The sequence below is a fragment of the Pundamilia nyererei genome, unplaced genomic scaffold, assembly GCF_000239375.1.
Source record: "Pundamilia nyererei isolate P.nyererei 1_Seehausen unplaced genomic scaffold, PunNye1.0 scaffold00086, whole genome shotgun sequence".
In the NCBI taxonomy this organism is placed as follows: Eukaryota; Metazoa; Chordata; class Actinopteri; order Cichliformes; family Cichlidae; genus Pundamilia; species Pundamilia nyererei.
In genome coordinates, this window is record NW_005187487.1 from 633989 (window position 1) to 661731 (window position 27743).

Genomic DNA, 27743 nt, shown 5'->3' on the forward strand with positions numbered 1-27743 from the left:
CACACACACACACACACACACACACACACACACACACACACACACTCGCATTCACTCACTCCTGGGAGCAAACCCTGGACTGTCAATATGTTTGGTCCTTCTTCAGATAGGAGACTAATCCAGAGGGAATGCTGCAAGCTGTGTCTCTCGCACACACACACTATTGCATGTATACACACATCTTGTCCACTTTTGAATCTCTTGCCTTCATACCAGCAGCCAGTAGCTCCAGCCATTGGCTTTGTGACACACACACACACAAAGCTTGAGGGATTGTCATATTTCCATGCTCTTCCTGCTGTTCTCTTTGCCTTTCATCTGTAAGCATTTTTTGCCTTGTCGTCCGTGATCCTCATTACAGCCCGACTAATCTATAAATTCTCTTTCTTTGTACTTATTATGCTGTAAACACCTTGTTAACCTTAAAGAAGTATAGCAAACACTATCTGTGGGATTTCAGCACGGATAACTGATGTGTTAGTTGTGACAGATAAGATACGATACCTGCCAGTATTAATTTGAACAGTGCCAATATGTGAAGGAGAACGTGTGTTTTTAGACTGGCAGGCAACTCAAAGAGAAGCTTTAGAGATAATAAAAATAGATGATTTATTATATGATATTTAGACTAATAATTTACTGACTTCATATCATTTTTTTATATTTTATATTTTTGTTGACTAATTTAAGCCAAAGTTATTAATAGCTTAGAAAAAATGCGCAAGCTACTTGTTTAAACCTTCTAACGGTCCTGTGGAACCATTCATCCTCTTTCCTGGACATGTTCACTTCCTAGAGAGAAGGTTCAAAATAATTTGGCCTGAAATAGGATTTGGTATTAACAAGCAACCTCATTATGGCTTTGTGAAATACAAGACGTGCCAGTGACAGATGTTTGATAACTGATACAGATGGATTTTGCTAAAAATGAATGTGTGTATGAATTTAACCCAGACCGGTGAATTAACATCAATGTTTTTTCTCCTCTGTCCCTCAGTACCCCAATAAGAGTGTAGCGCTGGTGGCGTCAGACATCCTGCACCTTCTGATCAGTTACGTTGATCATCTGCAGAAATTCCCACCCGACACTCCAAAGAAGATCGTAGAGGTGAGACATAAAATACAGAGAACATTTGAGCAACATTAATATTTTAATATTTCTGAATATTGGTTAAGACCGCTATTGCTTTGCTATAACATCGTAATGACTGAAGTCATGCTGTGTAAAGCCAAGGCCTCACAGTGCTGGTAGACATTAACAAATTTTTTATAGAGGTTTTAAAAACTGTGGCTGAGGGATTTATGCTCATTTTAATCTTACTCTCTTCTTTCAGATTTTGATTGCCACCATCACATACTTGCTGCCTACTACTGAGTCTTCACCTCATGAACTGGATAAAAGGGTAAGCTGCTCACATTCACTTAACAACACTTTTTTAAAAACTCGCTGGATTGTTAGTTTTTAAAAATTGTACTTGTGTGTTGCAGCTGGTAGTTTCCCTCCTGTTGTGTCTGTTGGATTGGGTGATGGCACTGCCTCCAAAGACTCTTCTTCAGCCTGTGCAAACACGAAGCCCCCCAGAGAGGGACCAGCCTACCAAAACGCTCCTCAGCTGTATTTATAAGGTATATGCTTGTGTTTATATTCATTGTCATATGCAGTAGCGGTTTTAGATACGGGCGACACGGGCAGTTGCCCGGGGCGGCATCGTGGTGGGGGGCGGCATCACGGGCCTCTGCAAAAAAAAAAAACAACAACAAATGCTCGTACTCATGCTGCTCCAACGTCAGCCAGCGCATATTGGGAATGGTACAGGCACCGATCGGTTTTCTATCGCCCATTTGCTGGGAGTAAGGACACCCTTCGTTTGCGAAGTGCGCCTGCTGCTTGCGGCGCAGAGAGGAGAGGGCGGGGGATTTTCTGACTGGCTGGAGCAGCATCTAATAACCAACTCGCAAAGTAAACAAAATAAAAACAAACCAACAAACACGAAAACACCAGACATCATGATACAGACTTATAATTTGCTCGGTGCACCTTCTCGCTGCTGAAGTCGAAGTAAACTTTATTGTCATCTCCGCTACATACAGTCCAGTACATAGAGAGACGAAACGACGAGGCTCCAGTTACAGCAGTGCAAGTAAACAAACAATATATATAAGAAGAGTAAGAAAATAAATATACACTTTAGGACTGGGGGTAAAGGGATCAATAACAATTTAAAATTTACAAATAGGCTAGGACCGCCACTGCATATATGTCAGTATTAGGCCAGTTTGGCTCAACTGGAGCTGTAAACGATACACAAATGAATCCACTCATCCGCTTTTTTCTTTTAAAAATGTGTCCAGGTATTACATGGCTGTGTGTATGGGGCACAGTCTTTCAGCAATCCCAAGTATTTCCCACTGCAACTGTCGGACCTGTTGAGTCCAGACTACGACCCGTTCTTGCCTTTAGAGAACCTCCGAGAACCAGAACCGCTACACAGTCCGGACTCTGAGCGATCCAGCAAACTGCAGCCAGTCACCGAAGGTAATGCATCAAGCAGTGGAAATGCACTGATCCGCGGTTAACACCTATTACGTTTCTGTTTTTTCCTCTTGTCGCTTTAATAATCCATGCAATGTGGTGCGTTGGTCCAGATGCATATAGAAAATCTTTCCACTATGACACCAAGGTCTCTGCAAAACTTTTGGTTTAGTCTTTACATGTGTACACACCTGTCTGCATCTGTGTCGGAGTATATATCATCTCCTGCTGTGGTTCACTAGGACTCTGTCTAGTTTAATGACTGGAGTAGCCCGAAAGGCCATGCTTCTCTTCTCCTGTCTTCTCTCGTCTAACCACTAATCTTCACTTACACAATTCCGTTTTTTATTCTTTTAATATCCTAAGACTATTTTCTGCTAATGTTCCTCTCACTTCTATTACATTCTGCTGGCTTCATTTATCATTTATTTTTGCTTCCCTTTGCCTTGTCTGCCTCTTTTAGAGCACCCTACGAGGTTCAGGGAGTCATTGAAAATCTGGTCAATACATATCTGTACTCTGTGCACAGCCTGTCAATAAGGAGTTGCCGTAAAGCGTGCGCGCGTGTGTGTTTCACAGTGTGTGTGTAATGATGTTGATTAACCAGGATCGGCTGGCAGCACAATGTGTGATGGCATTGGCTTCTTCTCAGCATGGTGCAAACTATGTACGAGCTGAAAGTGTGCTTGTACTTTCTCCTAGTTTCTACAGTGATTCCTTAAGTTAACTTGTAAACTAAAGAACAAGTCAGAGTACCCTTCACACTTTTTCTGTCACTGTGAAACTGCAGGTTTAACACTTTTGTTGTTTATTTTATCGGTGGATGCTACTCGCCTCTCTGCAGTAACACTCCAGCCCAATCAGCCCTACAGAAGGCTGCAATGCAGAAGAATTACTTTGCTAAACCTCTGCTAAAAGATAATGAGAGAAAATTAGTTTATTTTTATTCAATCAGCGCACATTAATCAGAGAGTAAACAGTAGATATAAAGCCTGCTGTGTGTGTAATGAATAGAGACTGAAGAGGGTCAGCCAAAGGCAACACTCTCTGCAAAGTGATTAAAGTTTATTTATATAGTGCTTTTCACAGACAAGCCCCAAAAATGCTTAAAACACAATTGATATGAAAATAGAATTAAAATAAACATAAATAACAAAACAATTTCAGCAGAAGGCCTGAAAAAATGTTTTGTTTTAAAGACTCTACAGAGTCAGCTTAACAGAGCTGGAGTGGCAAACTGATCCAGAGCCCTGCTGCCACAGCCTGAAAGCCTCTGTGCCCCTCTAGTCTTCAGTCTTGTATGAGGAACAGAAACAAGCATGAACTCTTCTAAACATCAATAAAATTTATCTTTTGACAACCAAAAGCTAAATATATATTTTTATATTTATATCAGCACCGATCCATAATTAACCCTTATAACAGAAATATAGCTTTAAGCTTTTTGTACATCATCTGGGATGGACTTTGTTCTTGCTTTAATATTTTATTTTATTTTCTTATTTTAAAATGAGCTAAATTTTTGTATATATATTTTATATTATATTCTCTAAAGAACATTGGATCAGTGTTCTCACAGTAAACAGCCTTACTTGTTTCTCATTTTAAGTAATAAAACTATTCAATGTATTGTTGTTTTAATGGTTCATCTCTAAATGTATTAAAGTGTAACAGCAATGAATTATATTTGTAATAATGGTATATGCATCGACTTACATTTAATAGAATTTCTAATTACTAATACTCAGTGTGTTGTTTCTGCGATGATACCAAGCAGTTTCTTTATGATTTCCAAAAACCATAAATATAATTCGGCATTGCTATTGCTTAACCCCCCCACCCCCACCCCCCACCCCACCTGCTGCAGCTTCCCTTTAAATTTTCTCCAGAGCAATAACACCTTTGTCTTACAGTTTACTTTCTAAATCCTGAGAGTCCAATCCCTTATTTTTATTTTTCATTATAGGTGATGAAATGACGATCTGCTACCTCCTTACTATATCTTTTATCATCTGTATTCTCTCTGCAGTTCGTAGCCGTATTCAGCATGGCCTCGTCTCCATTGCAGCCAGAACAGTTATTACCCACCTGGTAAACCATCTGGGACATTATCCCATGTCCGGAGGCCCCGCTACTCTGTCCAGTCAGGTACTGTTACTTTGAGTTTGGTGGGTTAACTAAGTTATGTTAAAGGGAGGTGACTCTGCGAAATGTTGAAAGCTGTTGTTATTTTGCTGCTGTAGTAAATATAACGTCATGTTTTGCAGGTGTGTGAAAACCAGGACAACCCGTTCTGTGAGAGTGCAGATCTTGGGCCAGAACTTTTCCATTCACCAAACCTGCAGTTCCTGGTTCTGAATGGATCCACGCTGCTGTCTGTGCTTCAGGTAAATCTTCATAAATGTTCCACTTGCTTCTAAGTGTATTTGTCAGGGTTAAACGTACATGAATTTATTACTTGAATAATTACTTTTACACCTGGAATACAAATGATGACTACTGCATTTATTATATTATTAACACATTAGTGGGGAAACAATCTTTAAATAATATAAAATATTTATTTTGTGATTTCTTTACTATTTTATTTTATTTTTTGCTTCTTCTGCCGCTATTTTCCAGATCCGATCAGAGTCCGGTGTGCCAGGAGGCGGAATGACGGCTGGTTTGTCCTCTGCTCCCGCTTGTGTTCGCGTCATCATCCGAGATGTAGCTGGAAAACATTCGTGGGACTCCGCCGTCCTCTATGGGCCTCCGCCATGTTCTCCTAACAGTCCAGCGCACACACTTTTAACACACACGCAGTCACCTCACACTACAAATCTTCATTTACGCACCCCACCAGGAGGTCCGCCGAAAAAGATGGGAGCGAAAAGAGAAGATGGCGAAGAGGACGGGCAAGAGGAGAGGGGGGCAGAGGAGGGAGTGAGAACGGATGGTGACAGGCAGGAGTATCAGGGAGAGGGAGAGGAGGAAGCAGAGGAGAGGAAAGCAAGTGAGGGGGAGAAAGAAGATCGGAGAGAAGGTGGAGGTGGATTTGAAAGGGAAGAAGAAGAAGAGGAGGAGGAGGAGAAAGATGAACATCGAATGGATAGTGAGGCAGATCCAGCAAAGTCGAGTTTAGAGCAGCATCTGGCTCCGCCATTGGCTAAACGCGTGTGTCGGGAGGCGGTGCCAGCGTGGGACTCACTGAGAGAAGGAGATGATGCACTGGATGAAATGCTGCAGTATCTGGGATACTCGAGTCCTGAGTGTCTGCAGAGAGCTGGTATTTTCTTTAATCTGAACTCTACAGCTGTTCAGCACATTCCTAAGTAGCAACTCTGATTCCTGATTGGTTCCCACAGGTATGCCGCTCAACATCCCAGCACCACCTCCAGTGTGTGTTTCAGAGAAGCAGGAGAACGATGTGATCAATGCCATCCTGAAACAAAGTGCTGCTGAGAGAGACTTCGTCCTTCATGTGCGTGCTGCCTATGTTCACATCAATAGCAATCATTAAACTCCTGAGCCTTTAGTTATTGGACCTTCACACATGCAGTACAGCATGTGTTTCCCTATGTGGGGATTTATTACAGTTCTATCGTCAGACTTGTTTTAAGAGTTATTGTTTGTTTTGTTTTTTTCAGCCATTGCTAATACATGTCATGATTTTTCTGTTAAAATAAGTCAATGTGTCTATTGTAGAAAAAGCTTTGTTGTCCCTACTGCACAGAATCAAAGGAACATGCCTCCTAAACACAGAGAAGCTAACTCAATACCAAAACTGTTGTTTATTTTATCAGTGAATCCAGCATTTCTGAAGGAAAAAAGTTCATCTACACTCACTGGTAAATTTGCTAGTTACACCTTGCTAATGCCACAGAGGGCTCCCCAATTTTGCATTTAGAGCAGCCCTAATTCTTCATGGCATAGATTCAACAAGGTGCTGGAATCATTCTTCAAAGATTTTTTTCCATGTTAACATGATGGCATCACCCAGGTGTGTCAGCTGCACATCCTGTGATGTGAGTCTCCTGTTCCATTGCATCCCAATGCTTCTCTTTTGGTTTGAGAGCTGATGACTGTGAAGGCTATTTGAGTACACTGACTCTTTGTCATGTTCAAAAAAAAAAAACTTATTTGAGGTGATATGAGGTTTCTGACATGATATGTTATCCTTCTGGAGATGGGTACACTGTAGTCATATAGAGATGGGCATGTCAGCCTGTCAGTAATACTCAGATCGGCTGTGGCATTTAAATGATGTTCAGTTGGTATTTATGGGCCCAAAGAAATCTTATGCCACACACCATTACACCAGCAGCCTGACCAGTGATAAAAAAACAGAATAGCCTTCACGTTTACACCAAATCCCGGATCTACCATTGTTATGTCACAGCAGAAATTGAGACTCATCAAACCAGAAAATGTTTCTCTAATCTTTTGTTATACAGCTTTGTGGTATTGTGGTATCATTTTCCTGTTCCTAGCTGACAGGAGTGTCTCTCAGTGTGGTCTTCTAGGTATGGGTGTCTGAGAAAATCCCAGCAGATCAGCACTTTCTGAAATATCCAGACCATCTGACACCAACAACCACTTAAATCACCTTTGCTCTGAATTATGATGCTCAGTTTGAGCTTCAGCAGGTCATATGACCATGTTTATGCCTGAATGCACCGAGTTGCTGCCATGGGATTGTTGATTAGGGATTTGTATTAACAAGCAGCTGAACAGGTGTACCTAACAAAGTGGCCAGTAAGTGTATTAAAATTGATTTTACATCATTCTGATTTGAAAATAATCTGAGAAAAACACTTGGTTTAGTGTAGCGTGATTAAAAGCACCACCATTATGTTTGTTGTCATAAGCCTCAGTGGTGGCTGGCGCTCATTGTTGTAGTTTCCATGTTTTATTAAATTTTTTGGTTTTTGTGCATTAAAATGAAGCGATCGAATGTTTCAGAGAGGTGAGGAGCTGAACATGAGAGCCGTGCATCAGACTGAACCAGAGACTCAGACGCCACAGTCGGCCTTCTATTACTGCAGACTACTGATCAACATACTGGGGCTCAACTCCTGGGAGAAGAGGTAAGATCGAGCACTGCACGCTGTGACAATCCGAAATTAAACTGGAATTTTGGGTTAATGATATTTATGTTCGCTTTTTATCAACAGTATTTGTGCCACTTCTAAACTTTATGTTAATGATCACTTTAAAAGGAATTATTAAGGCTGTGTAATGTACCTCTGTTTTTAAGATGAGTTGTGGTCCACAGGGTAATATCTAAATGTTCAGTTAAAATTCAAATACAAAAGAAAACCTGGATAATCCTCATTTCTAAAATATAAAATGGCCCAAATTTAAAACGGACCTAATGTTTTAAACATTATGACCCAGCATAAACTTATTTGGAAAGTATTTACAGAGGTCAGAGCCAGGAGATAATTTCCCAATGACTTCTTTAGGACCAGAAGTATTTTTGCAGCCACAGCTATCGCCCCCTGGAGACTATTAAAAAGAATGCAGGCTTCAGGAACTTCTCATTAGCTTATTTTCAGCCTGCCTTGTTAAAGACTTTTAAAACTGTCATTTTAACATCAGAGTTAATGTGGATTAAATGGCCAGTAGGGAAACTGCAGTTTTTAGCTTTGTGTTTTAATCCTGGTTGAAACACAACAGTCACAGCACACAGTAGTCGCATTAAAACTCTACTACAGTAAAAATATTTGTCAGTGTATGGTGGTGACTTTGAAAAGAGGTGATTTCTTTTATCGTTTCTACAACGCAGCGGACTTTACCAACTGTTGCTAGATGTGTGAGTGCAACATAGTTATTATATGGTACCGTCACAAAGGCTTTACTAAAAAATATAACACACAATCACACTATATTGATGTAAACAACCTTGTTGCATCCCGTATCTCATGAAAATATATCTATAGCCCTTAGATAATGTTACTCCAAATGAGTTTTAGTTTTTAACATGGATATTTTTTTTACTCTCTAGTTTAATTTTATGAATATATTATTTTTTCCATTAAGACACGATGGTTTATTCTGTCATTTAAAAGCCATAAAACATCATTTTTGTACAAGCTATACTAACTAAGAGGCTGTTTTCGATCTGGAGTGTCTCTTTGAGCAAAGCATATTCTTGCTTAATGCAAATGAAACAAAAAAAGATTCAAATTCAACAGAGTGCTCTTTTTTTTTCTTTTTTCATTACACTTCACATTTTGCCATTCATAATGCACAGCATTTCATCTTCTCAGTGACTCTGGGCTAAAATACACAATGTCGGGGTATCACTTTAAAAGTGCCCAGCCATCTAATGGACCCTCATCGCTCTTTATACTTTATCCAGGGAATTACACTTTCTGCATTCAGCCTGCACAATAGACTTCTTAACACACTGTGCTTGTGTGTGAGTGTGTGTGTATAAAGAGTGTGTGATAATGAGTATAGTGCTCTATTGATCAAATTCAACCCATTTGGAGTTAGAATAAAAGAAGAGGAGAGAATGATCGAGCGTGAAGTGGCAAATCAGAAAACAGGATGAAATGAGGCACATGTAAATGTAGACAGTGAATTTAAAAAAAAATGACATGGTGCCAGAAAAGGTGAGTGGATTTGGAAGGTAAAAATGAGAAATTTGGATGTTGGAGAAAAGGGAGAATAGACGGACAAGGATGAAAGAAAAGAAGAGATTGTCTAATCATGTGTTATTGTCTCTCCAGGTATTCATATGGGGCATTACAGATACTAAGATACTGACAGTCACCTACGTGCGTGCATGTGTGTGTCCCCTTTTATGCTTTTCCCTATAATCCAGGGTGTAAATGGAGTCTTTGAGAGCAGAGAATGAGGCCATTACCAAGTATCAGTTTAATAAAGACCAAATTGCTGTCCCCCTCTCGTTCTCTCTCTCTCTCTTTATCTCCTGCTCTTTCTATCCCGTTTTTCCCCTTTCTCTAAGAGTGAAAAGAGTGACGCGTCATTATCAGTCCACTCCAAGCTTCACCGCTCGAGTCTAGGTTTTATATCAGCGGTGCAGAGGTTGGGGGCTGGTCGCTGGGACACTTTGAACGGCCTCAGGACAAGTTAGTCTGCATGAAAGGCTTTTGTTTTCATTAATAATAATGTCCCTTTTCTTTTACGTTTGGACCCTGAAAGTGGCGTCGACATAAACTGCAGGCCCTGTGATGTGTGGCTGCATTTGCTCATTTATATTAAAACCCAGTAATCTGTATTTGTAAGGCCAGAGTTGAGGCAGCAGCTTCAGAAACCCAGCACCTCCCCTGCCTCTTACACACATTTTGTTTTATATTGAGAACAAAACATAGTAAAAATTGGACTGCAAATACCCCCTGAAGCCATTTTAGACAGACCTACAGGAAAACCAACATGCTATGTGATTGTGTTTAGTAGTAGCAATTACTGGACAACCACAGCTGTCAACAACAGCTGGTAACCCCCAGCCCACGTTAAAATGATTTAGAGGACCCAAACAGATTAGCCACAAGGGACTGAATGTTAAAATCCTTCTTTAAAATCTGGGTTGTGGTCATTTATGGGTGATCTGTCAGTGTGCGTCTTCCTCAGTCTCCACTCCTCCTCTCTATAGTCTTGTATTAAAATGAGGTTTTTTTCCTCAAGCGCTGAGTTTGTGGATCTAGAAGAAGCATGTTATAGGGTGTCAATAGAAGAACTGTGGTACTGCATGGGGAAGTCAAAAGTGACAGATGTGAGGCTAGTGCAGGACATTTACTGCATAGTTAAAGGCTAAAAGGTCCATTCAGAGGCAAGAAGTGATCAGGGACTATGTTTAAAGATACCTATAATTCCTAAATAGATCATGCAGTGCAACAGGTAATATTGTTAAACTCCTTGAATTAAAGCTAAAAGTCTCCATTTCAGTCTCACCTTGATTGTTTGATTATTATTATTTTTAAATCCCCTTCAATAGTATGATAGTATGGTCCAAAATGAGGGGAAAAAACAACATTGACATGCTTTAAATTCTTGTGGACTTTAAACAGCACTTCTTATTTTGCCATTGTGTGAGGGTGACAAAAACCAGCTAATTAGTAGAGACAGGAGTGACAGCCGGGCAGTGATCAGGCAGTTCAATCTTAATGATGATTAATGGTTCCTGACTTGTGCACTTCTGTCTTACAGGAGTAGTTTTCACTTGCTGAGGAAGAATGAGAAATTACTGAGAGAGCTGAAGAACCTGGATTCACGGCAGTGGTGAGGAGCCTGGAAAAAAAATCCATCTTTTCTGTTCATTCGGCTTTTTGTCGGATCATACTTTGAACCGGTTTGGTGTTGCAGCTTTAATAGGTTCTCATCTGTTTTGTTTTGTTTTTTCTTCATTCTCTTCCAGCCGTGAAACCCATAAAATTGCAGTATTTTACGTGGCTGAAGGCCAAGAGGACAAACACTCCATACTGACTAACACAGCTGGCAGCCAGGCATATGAGGACTTTGTTTCTGGACTGGGGTGGGAGGTGAGAACACATTTATACATATATTACTTATCATTATTATGGATTTAGCATTATCAGGACCATTTCAAAGTAATGAAAACCTAAACAGTCACCTGTATGTTTTATTCTTTTTAGCAGTGTGTGATGAAGCAAAACACATAATTAATGCAATAACAGTAATATTTCAGCCTATGAAACCAAATACTGTGAATTCTGCTTAAGTCATCTTTAGTGAATACATGTACTCTAAGGTTTAATATGATCAGCTTTGGCACACAGCTGTGGCCCACCTTGTTCAAACCTTCTGTTTGTGAATGGCAGCCAATCAGGAGGATGCCAGGAGGAAAATTCACATTTTAATTAGCCAAAATAAGTTAAAACAGTTTGCAGATACTCATATGCTATGCCTCAGAGCTTGGATTGTTTTTCACTGGTGATTGTTGATAAAAAATTGTGGGGGCTTAGAAGGGCGTGAACCACTGGCTTAAAGGGGAAGGAGCTAAAGTGGCTCGTTTCAGACAGAGGTGGAACTGATGCGTCTCATTAAGCCGAAGTAAAAGATAAATACTTATATTTTGAACTAGAATCCATGCAGTGCTATTCCAGCAGAGTTCAAGAATTAAAATCTGGAGAAAGGAAGTTTGAAATTTGGGAAATTAGCTGGTTATTTAGGATCATTTACTGCTACTGAGAAAAACTTGTTTTCTTTATAATATGTTAGCACTTTGATTAGATGTTTAGCGACAAGAATATAGCGTGAACACAATCCACAGCATTTATAGCCTTACATAATATGAAATAAGCTAACTGAACGCAGAGGTTATATTTTGCTAAATGGACCTCGCTTGATATTGTTTGTGTGCTTGGGCCATTTAGGTGGACCTGCCCACTCACTGTGGTTTCATGGGAGGCCTTCAGAGAAATCGCAGCACAGGCCAGACCACTCCTTACTACGCCACTTCCACTACTGAGGTCATCTACCACGTCTCCACTCGCATGCCCCACGACCAGGACCTTAACCTCACCAAGAAGGTAACGCACTCGACACAGTTTATCTAGACATGCAGATGGATGTATACAGGCTCTCTGTGAAGGGTGCTAGTTCCTCTTCGGTGTTTTTTGTTTTTTTGTTTCTTATAGAGTGTTAATAGTGCTCCCCACGGTAGCAGTAGTAAATTTATAACCAGTCGCAATTAAGTATGAAATATATGTCATTAGCAGCACTTTATTTGCTGTTTTGGGCAACACAAAAAACCACTGTGACATTTCAAAAATTGTCAAAATTGCTTGATAGATGGATGGAAACATCTCCCAGACTACATCTGACTGTGTTTTATGTGCTGTGGAAAAGAGTAATTAGTAATAATGAGCATGCTTATTGTTCTAATTTCACTTCTTTTATGTAGTGAGGGGACAAGAACTCCTTAGTCCTTCTTTTCGTCCACCCACACCTCTTTGATGAGCATAGGTACACACTCACACCACTCTGATGTCAGTGCTTCTACCCCACACCAATGCATTCAATAATTCCTCGGAGCAATCACGCCTGTATTTGTGCAGTGTGGCGTGTGGGGTTGTATCAGCCTCTAGGCAGCCAGGTTTATTGTGCGTGTGTGCGGTTGTGTGTGTGTGTGTGTCTGTGTACACACCTGTCATCCCCCAGGCACTGGGCGCTCTGCACATGGCCATAATGTCCCCATAATCAGATCATACTTCCTGCTTCTCGGCCTATCACGTCGCTTCAGGCTCCTGATTGGATTATCACCGCCTGGTCCGACACCATCAGTCTCCCTGATCAGCTGATGGCCCCATCAAACACGCATAGTCACATACGGACACGCACACACGCCACTGTGAACCCGTTTAACGTGACACAAACACACATCCACGGCAGGTTTCATTCACATCCATCTGCCCAAATAACCGCACAGCCATACATTTGTGTTAATGCTGGACAAAGCGAGTGTACACAGGCTTACAGACACAGTTTGACAAACGTGTCCACAAACAGGTTAAACTGAGATTTATCATTGCCACCCACTGAAAATACAAACAGTGTTGTCCATCGCAGGACATTTTTCCAGGTCTACGTCGTGGTCTGTCTCATCTGTGCAAAACACGATTAAATGATTAAAGCTGCATTACACCAGGTGATCGTGGCATCAGAGATGACATCACTCTGAGCTTCGTCACTGAAACATTTTTAAAATAAAAGTACAGCTCAGAGAGGCATATCAGACACCAAGACTCCAGACTGCCTTAAACTGTGCCACCTAATTGTTCTGACACCCAAAAAATACGACTTGAGGCTCATAACTCTTTCTTAAAGTGCAGTAATGGAAAGAGCATCGGTTCCCAGTATTACTGATGACTGTGAGTATCCTGCAGACACAGGAGGGGGTTTAGATTTATTCAAGGCAAAACTTCACAGATATATCAACTTTATGCTTTTCCCATCAAGTTCTGTCAGGTTAATTAAGCCTATAACTCACTGTATTCAGGTAAATTCAAGTCAGTGCTAGATGTTGGCGAAATCACGTCCAAATGTGTTAAATAATGCTTACATTTTTAAAAAAAAATTTAGTTGACCCCAAGCTTGTATACGAGCTGAGGACCAAGCGATGAACTCCAGGGTCAATGCAAAAGTGCAAAAACCTGCAATTCCTCCAGTGGCCACTTGATGCTGGCTAAACAAGTGAGTCAGTTCACAAAGACTAAAATAACCCAGTTAATAACTAATATCCCCATCGAAACAACTGTACTGTTGTAACTACGGAGCCCCGCAGGGGACATGGGAGAAAAAAAAATTAAGACGGACTTTTGCGAGATCTCGCAAAAATTTTGCGAGATCTCGCAAAACTTTTAGCCGCATTCTTCGGACGCCGGCTCGAAGCCGACCGGGAGGTCGAGGCACGATTTGCCGGGAAAGCGATGTTCCTCCCGGCTGTAGTGGGTCTCGACCTCCGGTTAGCTTCGAGCTAACGGGAAGAATGCGGCTAAAACTTTTGCGAGATCTCGCAAAAGTTTTGCGAGATCCTGAGCTTGTTTTGCGAGATCTCGCAAAAGTCCGTCTTAATTTTTTTTTCTCCCATGTCCCCTGCGGGGCTCCGTAGTAACTCATCTCTCTGATGGGCAGCAGTAAGCTGACAGTTGACTGTAAGGCCTCACCTTCACTAGTTCCAGTCTTTGAACTGGACTAGCTGATAAGTTATAGGCACTAATGTATGTAACGGGTAGTGTAACATAAATCCCACCATCTGTAAAATACAGTATGTGATGTCTACAAACCAAATTACATCATTAAACTTTGCATCCCGGTGCACTATTTAATTAGTCATAAAAGTAACTGCAGTTAAACATTTAAAAGGATCTGTCTTCAGCGTGTTTGTCTCATGGCCGAGGACAAGACTGGCAGCTATCAGAAGGTGTGTACAGAGACCTCTGTACACACCTTCTGGAGGACAACCCCCACCTGCCACCTCTGGGAGGTGGCAGGTGGGGGTGTGTGTTTTGGCAGACATCAAGGTTAATGACTGAGCTGTCACCAGCCCCGACTGTAGTCGGCGTGGGTGTGAATCTCACACACAGTCAGAGGATCACACACAATCCCATCTGTCTTCGAGCCCCTACTCCATCTTTCCGGGGCTTCACTTTGTCTTGTTGTCCACTCTCCATCTTCACACACGCACTCCATCACAGCCAGGGCCACCTAAACCACATATACACACAGACTTCAAAGCCTTGGGGTTATGATGGATACAGCCTATCCAGCTCCATTTGCAGATCCCTCTCGGTCAATGTTGGTGTTTGAGTAATAATGTATATTTTTCTTCCATTTTGATTCTATTAATTTCTTTTCTTTCTTTTTTGCCTCTCCAGCTCAGACATCTTGGCAACGACGAAGTCCACATCGTCTGGTCAGAACATTCCAGGGACTACCGCCGCGGGATCATCCCCACTGAGTTCGGAGATGTGCTAATCATCATCTACCCCATGAAGAACCACATGTATTCCATCCACATACTCAAAAAACCAGAGGTAAACACGCAGGACTAGGCAGTTGTTCCTTACACACAGACCTTTAAAGCTCATTATTAAAACCTGGCATGGTAATTTAACTGCCCCCTGAGCTTATCACTGATGGCTATCTGTGTCACCTTTTGTGGGAATTGTTGGCCAATCAATGTAATCTTTCCCATTATCAGTGGCAGCAGTGCCAAATTAAAGGAAAAATCGAAACACTTTTCTAAATGCAGCCTTTTTTAGCTGTATTTGTGGCAAAGCAACAATGAAATGTTAAATAAGTGAAATGTTCACTTATTAAAAGTCTTACTTAGTTAGCCATTTTTGTATTTTTTTTATACTTAGACTTGTGTGGATTTGGGGAAAGTTTGGTTGGAGAAAAAAAATGAGAACAATATTTGGTCCATGATTTTATGTTTCCTACCAGACCCCACAGATATGCATCCAGATTGACTAACAATCCTAGAGAGAGTCTTGCCCCAAGTCTTTCTGATCTGGTTAATGTATCAGTCTAAAGCACACAGACATTAATACCACAGCACTGATGGCATAACTCTATTTCAAACAAGCCCTAACACAATAAAATGCTGCTTTTTTTTTCTCTGTGACATAGATACCACAGCACTAATAACATAATCGTATTCTCTTTCATTCATTCTGCAGGGAAAAATATTGAATTATCATGAATCCAAAAACAAGTTAGATAAGATATTCCCTTTGTTGTTGTCCTGAAAGCACATGTATTCGGCCACAGAGCGCATGGCTTGGAGACCTGGTCCACAAATAAACTCAATAAAAGTCCGGCATTAGTTTCTTTGGTGGATTCCACAAGCAAAGCATTGAATTATATGGGAAAGTCAAAGCCTGAATCAAATATTGTATCATTACAAAAATCTGTGGCGTCAATCATTACTTGTCAGGGTCGATTCAGTAGAACTGAGTAACTCCCACTGTTTCATAAAAATCTAGACTTTTCAGGGTTTTCTTTTAAAAAAAATCTAATTTGAACTATATAAAGGAATAAACGTGGATTTAATGCCAGTTTTGTTCTCTGTAGGTTCCTTTCTTTGGTCCGCTGTTTGATGGAGCCATTGTGGACATGAAGATTTTGCCCACCATGGTGAGAGCGACAGCTATCAACGCGAGCCGGGCCCTTAAATCCCTCATCCCTCTCTACCAGAACTTGTATCCTTTAAAACCCTCATATGAAAATTTAGGATAAAAAGGCAAAGGTAGGATGCTGAAAATGAGTTTTCTCTCTGGTTTTTCTCTTTTCTTGTGTTATATTAGCATATTATTTATATTGTTGTGTATTATGTTTGCATTTTAAGAGATATTTAACCTCACAAGACTCTTTTGCCACAAACTTCAGGGAAAAAAACTTCATTCAAAACTCAAAGGTCTGCAGCACGTGGATTTATGCTATTACCAGCTCTCTGTTTAGGTCTGAAGACTTCAGCTATTCCTGCACTTTGCAAAGTTTTAAGTATCAAGGTGAACGAGAGTCACACCAAATACATATCTAATTTCTTTCTTTCTTTTTTCCAAATGATTGCTCAGAAGAATTCAGGGGAGTATTTTATTATTATTGGCCTGAGAGAGTTTGCAAAACACTTTAAATATCACTGTGTCTAACCTTCACTGAAACAGGTAGGCTTGCTGACAGCTGACAGCATATCGTCCTTTGCAGCCTCGTGCAGAAAAGGCCTTCAATCTCTTTTTCTTTTGTACTGTGGTTGTAGCTTTTTTAGTGTTACATTAAACTCTTAAATCCACTAAATGCAGTCTAAAACTATTTTTAGCAGTTTTGCATCACCTTGATATTTATTTATTTATTTATTTAATTTTTTATGACTTGCCCTGTCATCCACAATTCCACATGCTCTCAAATGACGAGATGTTTTAAAAACTTACATTGAAGTTGTGAGAATGTCGTTTTGCTGTGTGAGCTTTTGAAATCGTTGCACGTGTGAGTGTGAGAGAGAATGTTGGGTTGGAGGATTAAGAATAGCAAATCAATGTCCAGTGCTGTGCAGCTTTCAGAATATGAGAGCTCGTTTGATAGAGCTGCATTTAGTTGCCTCTGAAGTGCTATATATCAAGTGTGCGTGTTTACCCGTGCGTGGCCAGGCAGAGAAGATTGGGATGCACATTCGGAGGGTGTGTATATGTGTGTGTCTGTGAATCCGTGTGTGCAAGGAGAGAAAGGCAGACAGACAGGTGTGCATGCAGTCTGTCTGCCTGATCCGAAGCGATGGTTTGGAAGAAGCCGTGGTCGATAATTATCGATGACTCTCCTCTCTAATGCTGTTCCTAAATGAGAGGCTTTGCTCTCTGGTCTCAGAGACACACAGCCAGATAAGTATCCACATTCATACACACTCTTGATTACACTTACATGGACACAAGAGGTACAGAAATCCAAGTGAATCAATATAAAAACATGCAGATTAATTAACATTTTTCAACCAATATTTTTTTAAAGAAAGACTGAAACTAAAAAACAAACAAACACAAAAACCAAAACAGTAATTGTCCCCCATGTCTGTGTGCATATCTTTGTGTTCTCTCTTTTCTTTGTGTTCAAAACTGCCTGATGACCAATTAAAGGAAAAACATAATCCCTATTCCCTACAGTGAGAGGATCCGGTGGCTCCGTTTTGTCGTGAGGGACTTTGTGCAGACATGCTTTGGTTCCACTTGTCCCTTTGAAAGAGAATCGTCAATACAAAGTTTTTCTGAGTGATCACCTTCATGCTGAAAAACAGGTGCTTTTAACTTCTAGGCTGAACGATTGTAATTCCTTATTATTATTATTATAATTATTATTTTATTTCTACCAGAATGCTGCAGTGAGATGACCAACATGAAGTGTTTAATTCAGTATTAAATTTGAAATCCTTCTCTTCACATGCAATCCCCGAATATCCCCATTATATCTCAAAGACCCCAAAGATACCTTGGTATCGGTGTAGAGCCACTTTGCTCTCAGACTGCAGCCTAACTTGTGTTTCCTATGTTTCCCAAGAGTAGAGCCTTTTGGTATCAGGCAGCTTCAGTTTTCAGACTTTGTCCAAGTCATCCAGTTCACCTGGAAGGTGCACACATGTGGGGGATTTGGCCCTGAGGTGTTAGACATTATTCTGAGGGAGAAAATCCTTTGAAAGATTGGTGTTCATCCATGCAGTACAGTTCCAGAGCCTCTGTGATTCAGGGTCAAAACTGCTTGGAGCTGTTCTGGTGGCATGTGGCGTCACTTCCCCCCCACCTTTACTTTGTCACCTGCCCTGTACATAGTGCAGGTGATGAAAGATGGTGGACCATGTGGATAGACGAGGGAAAGGACAGGCCGAGGAAGCCATTTCGCTCTGCTAGTGATACACAGGCTGTTAGGCTCAGTGTGGGGCTGTAGCTCGTGAGCAAACACCCCCCCTCCCGACAGCTTTGTGTAGGTGTATGTGCGTTTTTGTGCGCCCACTGCTTCTTCCCCACCTTCATGTCTCAGTTTGTGTTTTTTGTGTTACTCCAGCAATCTTGAGCGAGTGTGCAGACATGTAGACACCTCTGCTAGCGTCCACATGTCCTGCGTTTCCGTGCGAGACTGTGTGTGCACGTCCGTTTACCCACTGCACACGTTTGTTTGTGAGCATGTGCACTTGGTGACACACTTGTGTCACGCATGCTTGTTTTGGGGTGTTTGTGTGTGTCTGAAAGTGTCCTGGCGCGTATCGATTGGTGGTAGCAGCAGGCCGATGTCTCTGACAGGCTGAATTACAGTAATCAGTCATTATTGACTCCCCATCTCTGTGCTACACACACCACTCTGCTCCTCTTATCTGTCTCTCCACCTCTCCCTCCCTTTGTGTCCCCCACTTCTGTCACTCCTTTCCTCCCTCCCTCCCTCCCTCAAACTCTGGGACCATCTATCTTTACACTCACATCCCTGTACGTCTTCTTGTGGCCTTTTCCACCTCCTCCTGCTTCTATCTCGTATCTGTGGCCCTCATCATCTTTTCCTCTATCTTCCTCCCTAATTCTGTCCCTGCATTGTCTCTCTTGTCACTCTAATTCCTTTATCTTAGCAAATCCTTTTTTTTCTATCTCTGTCGTACTGTCTGTTTTTCATCTTTTTCACATTTATTACTTTTCGTTCTTCATTCAGATTTTCTCCCCCAGATCTTTTTCTTGTCTGTTCATTCTCATTGTCCTAAAGTGAGGGAAAGTCGCTTCATGATGTAATAGCAACCCTTTAAGACAAACTTTTCTCAATAATATTTCCCTGTTGGCATTTTTCTTCCAGCTAGGTCCCCTCAAGTATGAAGGACTGCAATAATAAAAAATAAATAAAGTAAAAAATGTGTAAATAAATTGTTACTTAGCTTAATTACTACGTGCCTCAGTTCTCATCATTAGGGCAATTGAAGGCCCTGTCGTTATGAAATGCAGTGATAGATATAGAAAAGAATGCATTATGTTCAGAAGCTAATGCAGAAATAAGGGCATAGACTTAAAAATAATAATAATTTCTTAAATAAAGCAGGAGTCTCGATATATATAGGTAAATTAATACAAAGGTAAATAAATGCAGTGCATTTTTAAAAAGTATGAATATATAATTTATATTATAAATTAATTCATGCATATTTTTAATTTTTACTGTTATTCATCCATTTAATGTCTTGTTTATTTGTTCTTAAGGGGGGCTTTACAACAATTACAACATACCTGGCCAAGCAACGACATCTTGGGTCTTAAAAAAAGCCTCTATAATAGGTTAGAAATGGCGTAATACAGCACATTTCTAACCTTAAAACATTTAAATGTTACATTTTGCCACGTGAGATCAAATGTAAATCAGAGCGAAACACTTTTTCATGGGTACAGTAGTTGTTTTGTTGCACTGACCCAGGTCTTTGTGATAAGTTGTGTTTAAAACGACACAACAGCTTGTGCTACGATGAGCATCTTCATCTCTCTGTGGCGGCTGCAGTGATCAAACCGTTTTCCAGCTGCGGTTGGTTTCATTGCTTTGTTTTGTTCAGCTATTACAGAAAAGGAAGCTTCACACAAATACACGGATCATGTCTTTTTCTGTGTTTCAACCATGGTTCCTTTTTCCCCCCTGATTTTCAGCTGTTGTTGAATATTTGCAAGTGGTTTCCTGCTCAGAGTGAATTTAACTGTTTGGAACATTTATTCTAACATGTGGTTTGTGGAACTTGAACTACATCTCCAAACGTTGATTCTGTTCATCTGGACGTAGCTTTTTCAGTGGGAGAAATGTTTCGTCACTCATCCAAGTGACTTCTTCAGTCTCAGCTGACTGCAGGTTTCCCCAATCTTATAAACAGTACATTTGCCTAATGACTGAAACCAGCCCACTCCTTCATCATGATTATGCAAATTCTCATGACCACTGATCAACTTGAACTACATTTAAAAAATAATATTAGTAGCCCATGCTTTGTATTCCTGTCATTCAGTGTTATAGAAATCATTTGAGACTCCTAATGTCAAAAAAATTAAAAGAAACTAAAATGCTTGTGATATGTTACATCGAAGATTATGCATTTGTTGGCAAATTTTTGCCCCATATATGAGGGACCAAAACCTATGAAATGGACTTAATATTCTGTTCATTATGACCAGAAATGAGTGTCTGAGCTCAAAAACTCATCAGGAAAGTGTTTAGAGATCAGGGCCCGAGGCCTTTTTGTCCTCATATTCTTCTACAGGAGCAGGAGTCTCTTTGCAACCACAGGTATCTCCCCCTGGTGGCTGTTGAAAGGATTACAGGTTTATTAAAGGTTTAAGACCAGTTTCATTGGCTTCCCTTTTCTGACCTTTTGTACTGAATGTGGTTGGGCATCAAACAGTTTGTCCAGCTTAGCAGAAAGGCTAATGTCAGTTAGCACTAGTAAGTACTGCTAGCGGTCATCGTATGGTAATCTCATTCTTGATCTGCATGTTTTTGTTTTAGCAAAGATTTTACGTCAGAAGACCTTCCTAACCCAACCCTCCCATTGGTGTGAGCTTGGGGCCAACCCTCGCATGTGTACACTGGTTTTCTGACTGTAGAGTAGTTGAGATTTGAAGAGAGATGAATGATTCATATCTTCCTGACATACCTGTGAATGCGGCAACACGGAATACATGAGGCTTAGATGTCCTTGTGTATGAATCTCCTTCAGTTCTGCATAAAGCTTCAGCTGAGTGCTGCATTGTAACATTGACTGATAGGACCTCGCTGAGGGGCTGACACAGAAGCAAACTGAGAGAAGGTTGGCAAGACAAAGTATGTCAGTGTTAACTGGCATTTTTCTCGTCTTTCTTTCCCGTTCTCTCTCTCTCCCGCTCTCTCTCTGTCTGCCTTCTTCCCTCTCTCCCCCTCTCTCTGTCTCTTGGCCCTCAGGGAAGTCCATCTGCCTTTTCTCTCTCTCTGATCTTTCATTCACCGTGACCAGAGCCATCCAAAACCACACAGCACACTCACACACAGGGTGCCAGGCTGCTGGGGCAGCTGTGTGTAAGCACAGCTCTATCTCACATATCAGCTCACTGCAGCAGCAGAAGCAGTCCAAAACTCCCCAACACATGCATGCACACACTCTTCATATAGGCCTTACTACACTCGCACGTGTCACGATGAACAATAACACAAAGCTGGTATTAGAAACTTCCCTTCTCTTCCCGCTGATGACTCGTGTTAGCACACACGCAGCCAATCTTTAGTCACGTAAAGAATAGCCCATCAGATTGGAATCAGTCCTCCTGAACTTATAGATTAGACCAGATAAAAGTGAGGAGCAGACTGCTGGGTATCATCGCTCTTTAAGCGACACCAGCGTGTCGGGATCCAGATGTGATTTGCATAGCCCTACTGTAGATCATCTCTATCACAATTCCCTTGGATTTATTACTGGGGAAAGTTGCGAAGCTGTTCGTAATTAACTTTAATGTTTTTTACCATTACTTTTAAGACTTGAAAACATGGGTTACAGTGCATGTTTGCAAGAATGCTTTGCTTTTGATATTACCCTTGTGAATGAAGAAAGCATGCACCATTAGAGGTGGGAAAGTCATATGTCAGCCTGCAGCATAAAACCTGCTTTTTTTATGTGCCTGGTTGTCCTTGACTAAAGTAATGTTGATTTCATGACAAAAAGTTGAAGTAAACCTTTAGATCGTGGCACTTTGAGTGGGTGTAAAATTCATTTGATTCTCATTATTAAAAGATCTTAAAAAGTGTTTCAGCCCTGAAGCTTTCATGTAGCAGTCTCCTGTGTTTATAGTTACGAGTCCTCAAAATGTTAAAAACTGACATGAATTATTTTTTAAAAGCACAAAATTTCAAAACAAACCATAGTAGGAAGGTAAAATTTTGTTTGTTGTACCAAACACAAAATCAGCTGAGTGTGAAAGTGGAAACTTGATCTCTAAATCTGATGCTTTTTATAAGAGGTGACTTGAATCTTTACCTTATTGAGTAAAATCTGTTTTTCAAGCTAAAGTTGAGTTTTGTGACCGTGAGTCGGTCTAAGCAGAGTCATCATGCTGGCCCACTGGTCACCTAGCTGCAACTACTACAGCTGCTCTACCATCTGATAACACCGTGTTGCGCTGCGGTGTGTGCGTGTGTGTGTGTGTGTGTGTGAGAAAGAGTAGGCTGTGGCCATCCTCCATCTGCTCCTGTGTGATTGTGGTTTTTGGGGAACAATGTTGGAGAGACACTAAGCTGCTATACACACACGGACACACACACACACAGGCTGCCAGCAAATGTTTGTGTGTGCATGAATTTTCAAATATATCACCTAACCATTTACACTTACACAAAATGTAAACATGAAGTGCATGTGTATAAACGTTACTTTCAGGATTAAAGGGTGTGTGTGTGTGTGTGTGTGTATGTGTGTGTGTGTTGGTTGTGTGGGACGTCCCCTCTAGTAGTTGATTGGCAGAGATAGCTGCACTGAGGCTGGGGTCAGCATATGGCTCAGTATGATAGCGATGCTCTGTTTGTGAGTGTGTGTGTGTGTGTGTGTGTGTGTGTGTGTGTGTGTGTGTGTGTGTGAGCGTCGTTGCCTTTCTCTCGCTTTCACACTCTGTTCCCACTGAAATGGTGGCAGCTCTGGGCATGTAGCGCTATTATCCCCCATATCCACACACACACAGACACACACACACCGAGGGCAGCCAAACGCCTAGCGGCCTGCCTGGCTTCTCTTTGCCAACTCCCACAATAGAGCCTATTGTCCCAGTAAGGCTACAATCTGCTGTGTGTGACAAGGATGTGTGTGTTTCTCACCACGGTAGAAAGGTGAGGGCAGAGCCTTACAAATTGAAGACATTTTCCTATTGCTGATGCTGAAATGGGGTCATGTTATCCTTAACCTCCCGCAGGCTCCGCTGCACCCGTCAGACACTGGAGAAGCATTTCTTTTGATCTAAAAGAAAGCTGCACCAATGCCTGCGTCATGCTCTCACTGATAAATCCATCACAAACGTACATTTAAAACACTTGGTGAAAAAGTCTTCCATGAGTAAAGCTGCTCCATGATTTAAAATCTGGATGTAAATGAGCATAAAACTCTGCGGTGCATGAGGAGCTTCTGCTGGCAGATTGACAGAAATCAGTGCCACACATTGAGTGGCACATACACAATCAGGATTAGGCTAAGGGTCTGTGTATTAGTGCGGGTTAGGGGTAAGGAAATGAATATAAGTCTGTGTGTATGCTTGCAGAGGGGGAGGTGATGGTGGTTAATTGTTTCCCGTCGGGTAGTTAGAGGAAATGAAAAGAAAAGGGGTGAGGAGGAGGGGTCACGGCTAATCTCTTTCCCATCTCCTTGGGGAAGTCTGTGTGTATGTGTGTGTTGCTTCTAGGATGACTGCCTGCTTCACAGTCACATATTAGCGCTATGATTTCCAAACACTTGAAAGTGGACAGATGTTTCAGTTAACATGTGGCCGTGTTTGAGTTAAAGAGAAGTTATTCCCAGGTGTTTTTCAGTTGAATTTCACTGATTATTTTGAAAGCTTAATTTTGTACTTTTGACTGCTTCCTTATTTCCCAAGAGGTCGCCACGGTGGATGGATACACATATTTGATTTTTTGCATCCTTCCTGATGCAACCCTCCCGTTTATCTGGACTCAGGCTGTTCTGGCCCCCTGAGGATGGATGTGTGTTTCCTTCTAGTCTCGAACCAGAAATCTTTTGCATCTCAGGCACATACTTTTGCTGGTTGTGGTTGTACCTCATAGACTATGATATTATGCATGAGAGAAAAAACATTTAGAGACTCCTAAATATAGAAATCTATGTGGTATTTCTCCCTATGGGTGGAGGGATAAAATGATCTTTACATCAGCAGTTTAGGTGGCTTTTAGCAAATTTGACTTATTTAGATGACGTTTAAATTTAAATGGTAAATGGCCTGTATTTATATAGCGCTTTACTAGTCCCTAAGGACCCCAAAGCGCTTTACATATCCAGTCATCCACCCATTCACACACACATTCACACATTTACAGTAAAGCCTTTAAACTTAAGAGCATATTTCAACACGTTTTATATTTTTATTCTAGACCTTGACTAAACTAGGTTTGCTTGATTAGGAGCTGTTTTAGTTCCTCCTCCTTTAAGGCTGCTCACACTTTAAGCTACACCAAATGAATAATTGTTTTGGGATGAACCGCTTATGCTTTGAAGTTGGATTTTTTTTTCAGTCCCACAGGTGCATGAAATTAAGAACCTAAAAATGCAAGCTGCCTTTACAAACATTGGTGGAGATATGATTTGTTCTAAAAGAGCTCACTGAATTTTGTGGTACTGAATTAAGATGCCAGTGTTACAACAAGTCAGTTTGTAGAATTTCTAGGAGGGAGTAAATTTCACAGTCAGTTGTAAGTAAGACAGATCACATAAAACTACAACGTCCTGTGTATCTGCTGAGTTTCTTTCTGTGGTCTGCTTGTAGATCCACTAACCACTAAGCATTGCCGTTATGGGTTGCGTCCTTCTCCCATATGCTATTCCAGTATTGCTCTGTCTCCAGCTTTGGTGGGGTTGTTCTCATAGTGTTCCCCTGCTACTGGGAGTACACCATAGATGGCTTAGTAGAGTACAGCTGGTTTATTGTCCTGCCTTCCAACTTTCTAGTATACCTCTTTAAGCTGCTGGCCAAGGCTGTGAGTGTTTGGCGGTTTTTAAGGCCTCAGGTTTAGGCAGCTTGCTGTGCTTCTTAGGCACCTTCTTCATCTCTAGTCTTCTTCTCCATGGAGGGTACTGCTCCTTGTGAGGTCATCTTGAGGTCATCCGAGCATTGTCGCGGTGTAGATTTTGATGATGGTCACAGTAGGGATTGTCCGTAGTCATTCACATCTTCTAGTAGACCTTCAGACCTTCACGGTCCACTTGAACCATCCTGTAGTGAATGGCCACACGGTAAATTCACTACAGCACATCAGAGAATCATAGCACCATATTCGAGTGCATTTTACTTTCCCATGAACAACATAATTGAACTCTTTAAATGTAGTGATTAAACAATAATACCTGGGTACAAGTCTTTTTTTTTTTTATTAACTTGCAGTTCTCATTAAACATTTTAAGAAGCTGCAGCTACTGCAGCAAGTTGAATATTACCATGAAGCATGAAGACTGTATTCTTGTATTCTTGTATTGTATTCTTGCGCTCGTAAGCTGAAGCGTTTTGCACAAGCACAAAGCAGTGATGTTTCTTCTCAGCTCTTTAGTAAACTCTCCGCCCCCACAGAGCAGCGTGACTAGCAGTCAATACATAGGTGTCAATTATCAAAGCTGATGTGCATTACTTTAATGTTACTCCTGCCTCGTGATGGGTTTTTGGGCCTAATTTCCAACATTCATGATTCATGTCGTGACTGACTGAGCGGGCGAGTGTCTGTGTTTGTGTGCAAGCATACATGCTTGTCACCGAGAGCTGTGCAGACACATGAGCCGCAGCCATCAGTGGCTTGATCACACCTTGCTGGAGCAGGCCCCCCTCTGACTGGTAAACAAGCTAATCTGCAGTTGTGTGTATGCGAGTGTGTAAGTGCGTGAATGCGCTTTGTGGCCGGGTGTGTGAATGTAAGTTTCTTTATGTGATAAGGTGTTTAAGATTCAGGGTGGGTTCCCTCACGGATGACCGAGACAAAGTGCAGAACAGCAGACTGTGTGTCATCAGCTCTAACAGGCGTGTTGAATTTAGCCTTAAAGAGGCAGAAAGAAAAAAGTGTTCGTGAGCACAGACGGGGGTGTTGGCGAAAGATTAATTACTGGTGATAATTGGATTAGAAGGAAAAAAAATATTTTTACCCAGCTAATAAGCGCTAAGTGGGGCAGGATTTGTGTATCTCAAGGGCACCTGCTACATCCTAGCAGGTGTTTTAAGTGTTACCAATAAAGTTTTCAGACTTTTTATTCAAATTATTTAGTAACTTTAAGTCCCCTTGTTCTGTCAAGTTGATTTTTTTGACATTTTAATTCTGGATTGCAGAAAGACATCAGTCTGAAACATAAGCATCTTCTTTTGAGATTTCAAATGATCTAAAAATGGTTTGAATGTAATCATATTGTGTTTCTAAGGAAGTAACAACCTCTGGCATTGCACATTTGGTCCAATCAGTAACCCAAAGCCTCAAATAAGATGAAGGACAAGCTCCATATATTCACATTTAATAAGCAGGAGCATTTAATTATTTGTCCAAAATAGCGTAATTCTTTTGGTTGACAAATATTTGGCAGTCAATCCACCCTTATTGCATAGACTGTAAATGAAAGATGGACACAGCTGTTGAGCTGTTCTTTTGCATTTGTTGTGTTAGTTTTCATGACATGTGTTTTTGTTTCTGTGTAGTTTTTTTTTTTTGTTTTTTCACATCCAGAATGTGAAGTCATACCTTTCCGTGAATATTAGCAAGTTTGTTTACCGAGGCATAGACTAGTCGGGTTCCTTTCACAGATACAGATACTTGTTAATTAGTGTTAAGTTACACAAAAACAATGAGGAGCCTATGGGGACTTACTCGCTTTTGTAGTGGGCCTCAAGCGGCCACTTAAGGATCTGCAGTTTTTATTTTTGAGACTTCCTGTCAGCTGTGTTTTGTCATTTCAGCTAAAATGTTCATTCTGTTTTATATATAACGTGCCAGGCTTTTACTTTTCACCTTTCAAGGCTTATTATGAACAGATTATATCGGCCGCTAGAAGCAGAAAGATATACAAAAACTAGTCCTTTACTTTGAATTTAACATCTGTGTGATGCATGCGGGAGGTGAGGAATTACTTTCTTTGTCAGCTTTTATATCCATATTATGAGGATTCATATCGGTGATTGTAAAGATATATGTGTGTGAGGAGGGGGGGGGTTTAGTGTGTAACCGCCTGCAGATAAGAAGCGGATGTATCTCCTTAATAAGGGAATTATTATTACGGACTTGGTGGCAATCACCAGCACCCATGCTGTGCCTGTGTGAACTTTAGTGTCTCTGTGCTGGTTAAATAAAGCTTGTAATTGCACTGGCAGCTTTAAGGCTCCCCTGTGGTGACAGGGAGGTGTGTGTGTGTGTGTGTGTGTGTGTGTGTGTGTGTGTGCGTGTGTGTGTGTGTGTGCGCAAATGTCAAAGGGTGAAATAGTGGGGTGACAAGGGGACAATTAATGTATCACGTCTGTTTTTTCTCCTCTGCCTC

At 41.1% G+C, this 27743-nt stretch overlaps 1 protein-coding gene across 5 annotated transcripts in view; it reads left to right on the forward strand.

Annotated features, from left to right (window-relative positions):
* ralgapa1 (Ral GTPase activating protein catalytic subunit alpha 1) overlaps positions 1–27743 on the forward strand; it is a 74354-nt gene that overhangs the window by 33252 nt on the left and 13359 nt on the right. For all 5 annotated transcript variants that reach the window (XM_005738719.1, XM_013912306.1, XM_013912304.1 and 2 more), the window contains 14 exons: positions 998–1108; positions 1335–1403; positions 1489–1626; positions 2353–2536; positions 4563–4681; positions 4801–4920; positions 5156–5801; positions 5881–5996; positions 7478–7602; positions 10694–10765; positions 10902–11025; positions 11881–12036; positions 14884–15042; positions 16085–16212. In XM_005738719.1, the coding sequence (XP_005738776.1) occupies positions 998–1108; positions 1335–1403; positions 1489–1626; positions 2353–2536; positions 4563–4681; positions 4801–4920; positions 5156–5801; positions 5881–5996; positions 7478–7602; positions 10694–10765; positions 10902–11025; positions 11881–12036; positions 14884–15042; positions 16085–16212 (2267 nt within the window). The remainder of the gene's footprint in view (positions 1–997; positions 1109–1334; positions 1404–1488; positions 1627–2352; positions 2537–4562; positions 4682–4800; positions 4921–5155; positions 5802–5880; positions 5997–7477; positions 7603–10693; positions 10766–10901; positions 11026–11880; positions 12037–14883; positions 15043–16084; positions 16213–27743) is intronic.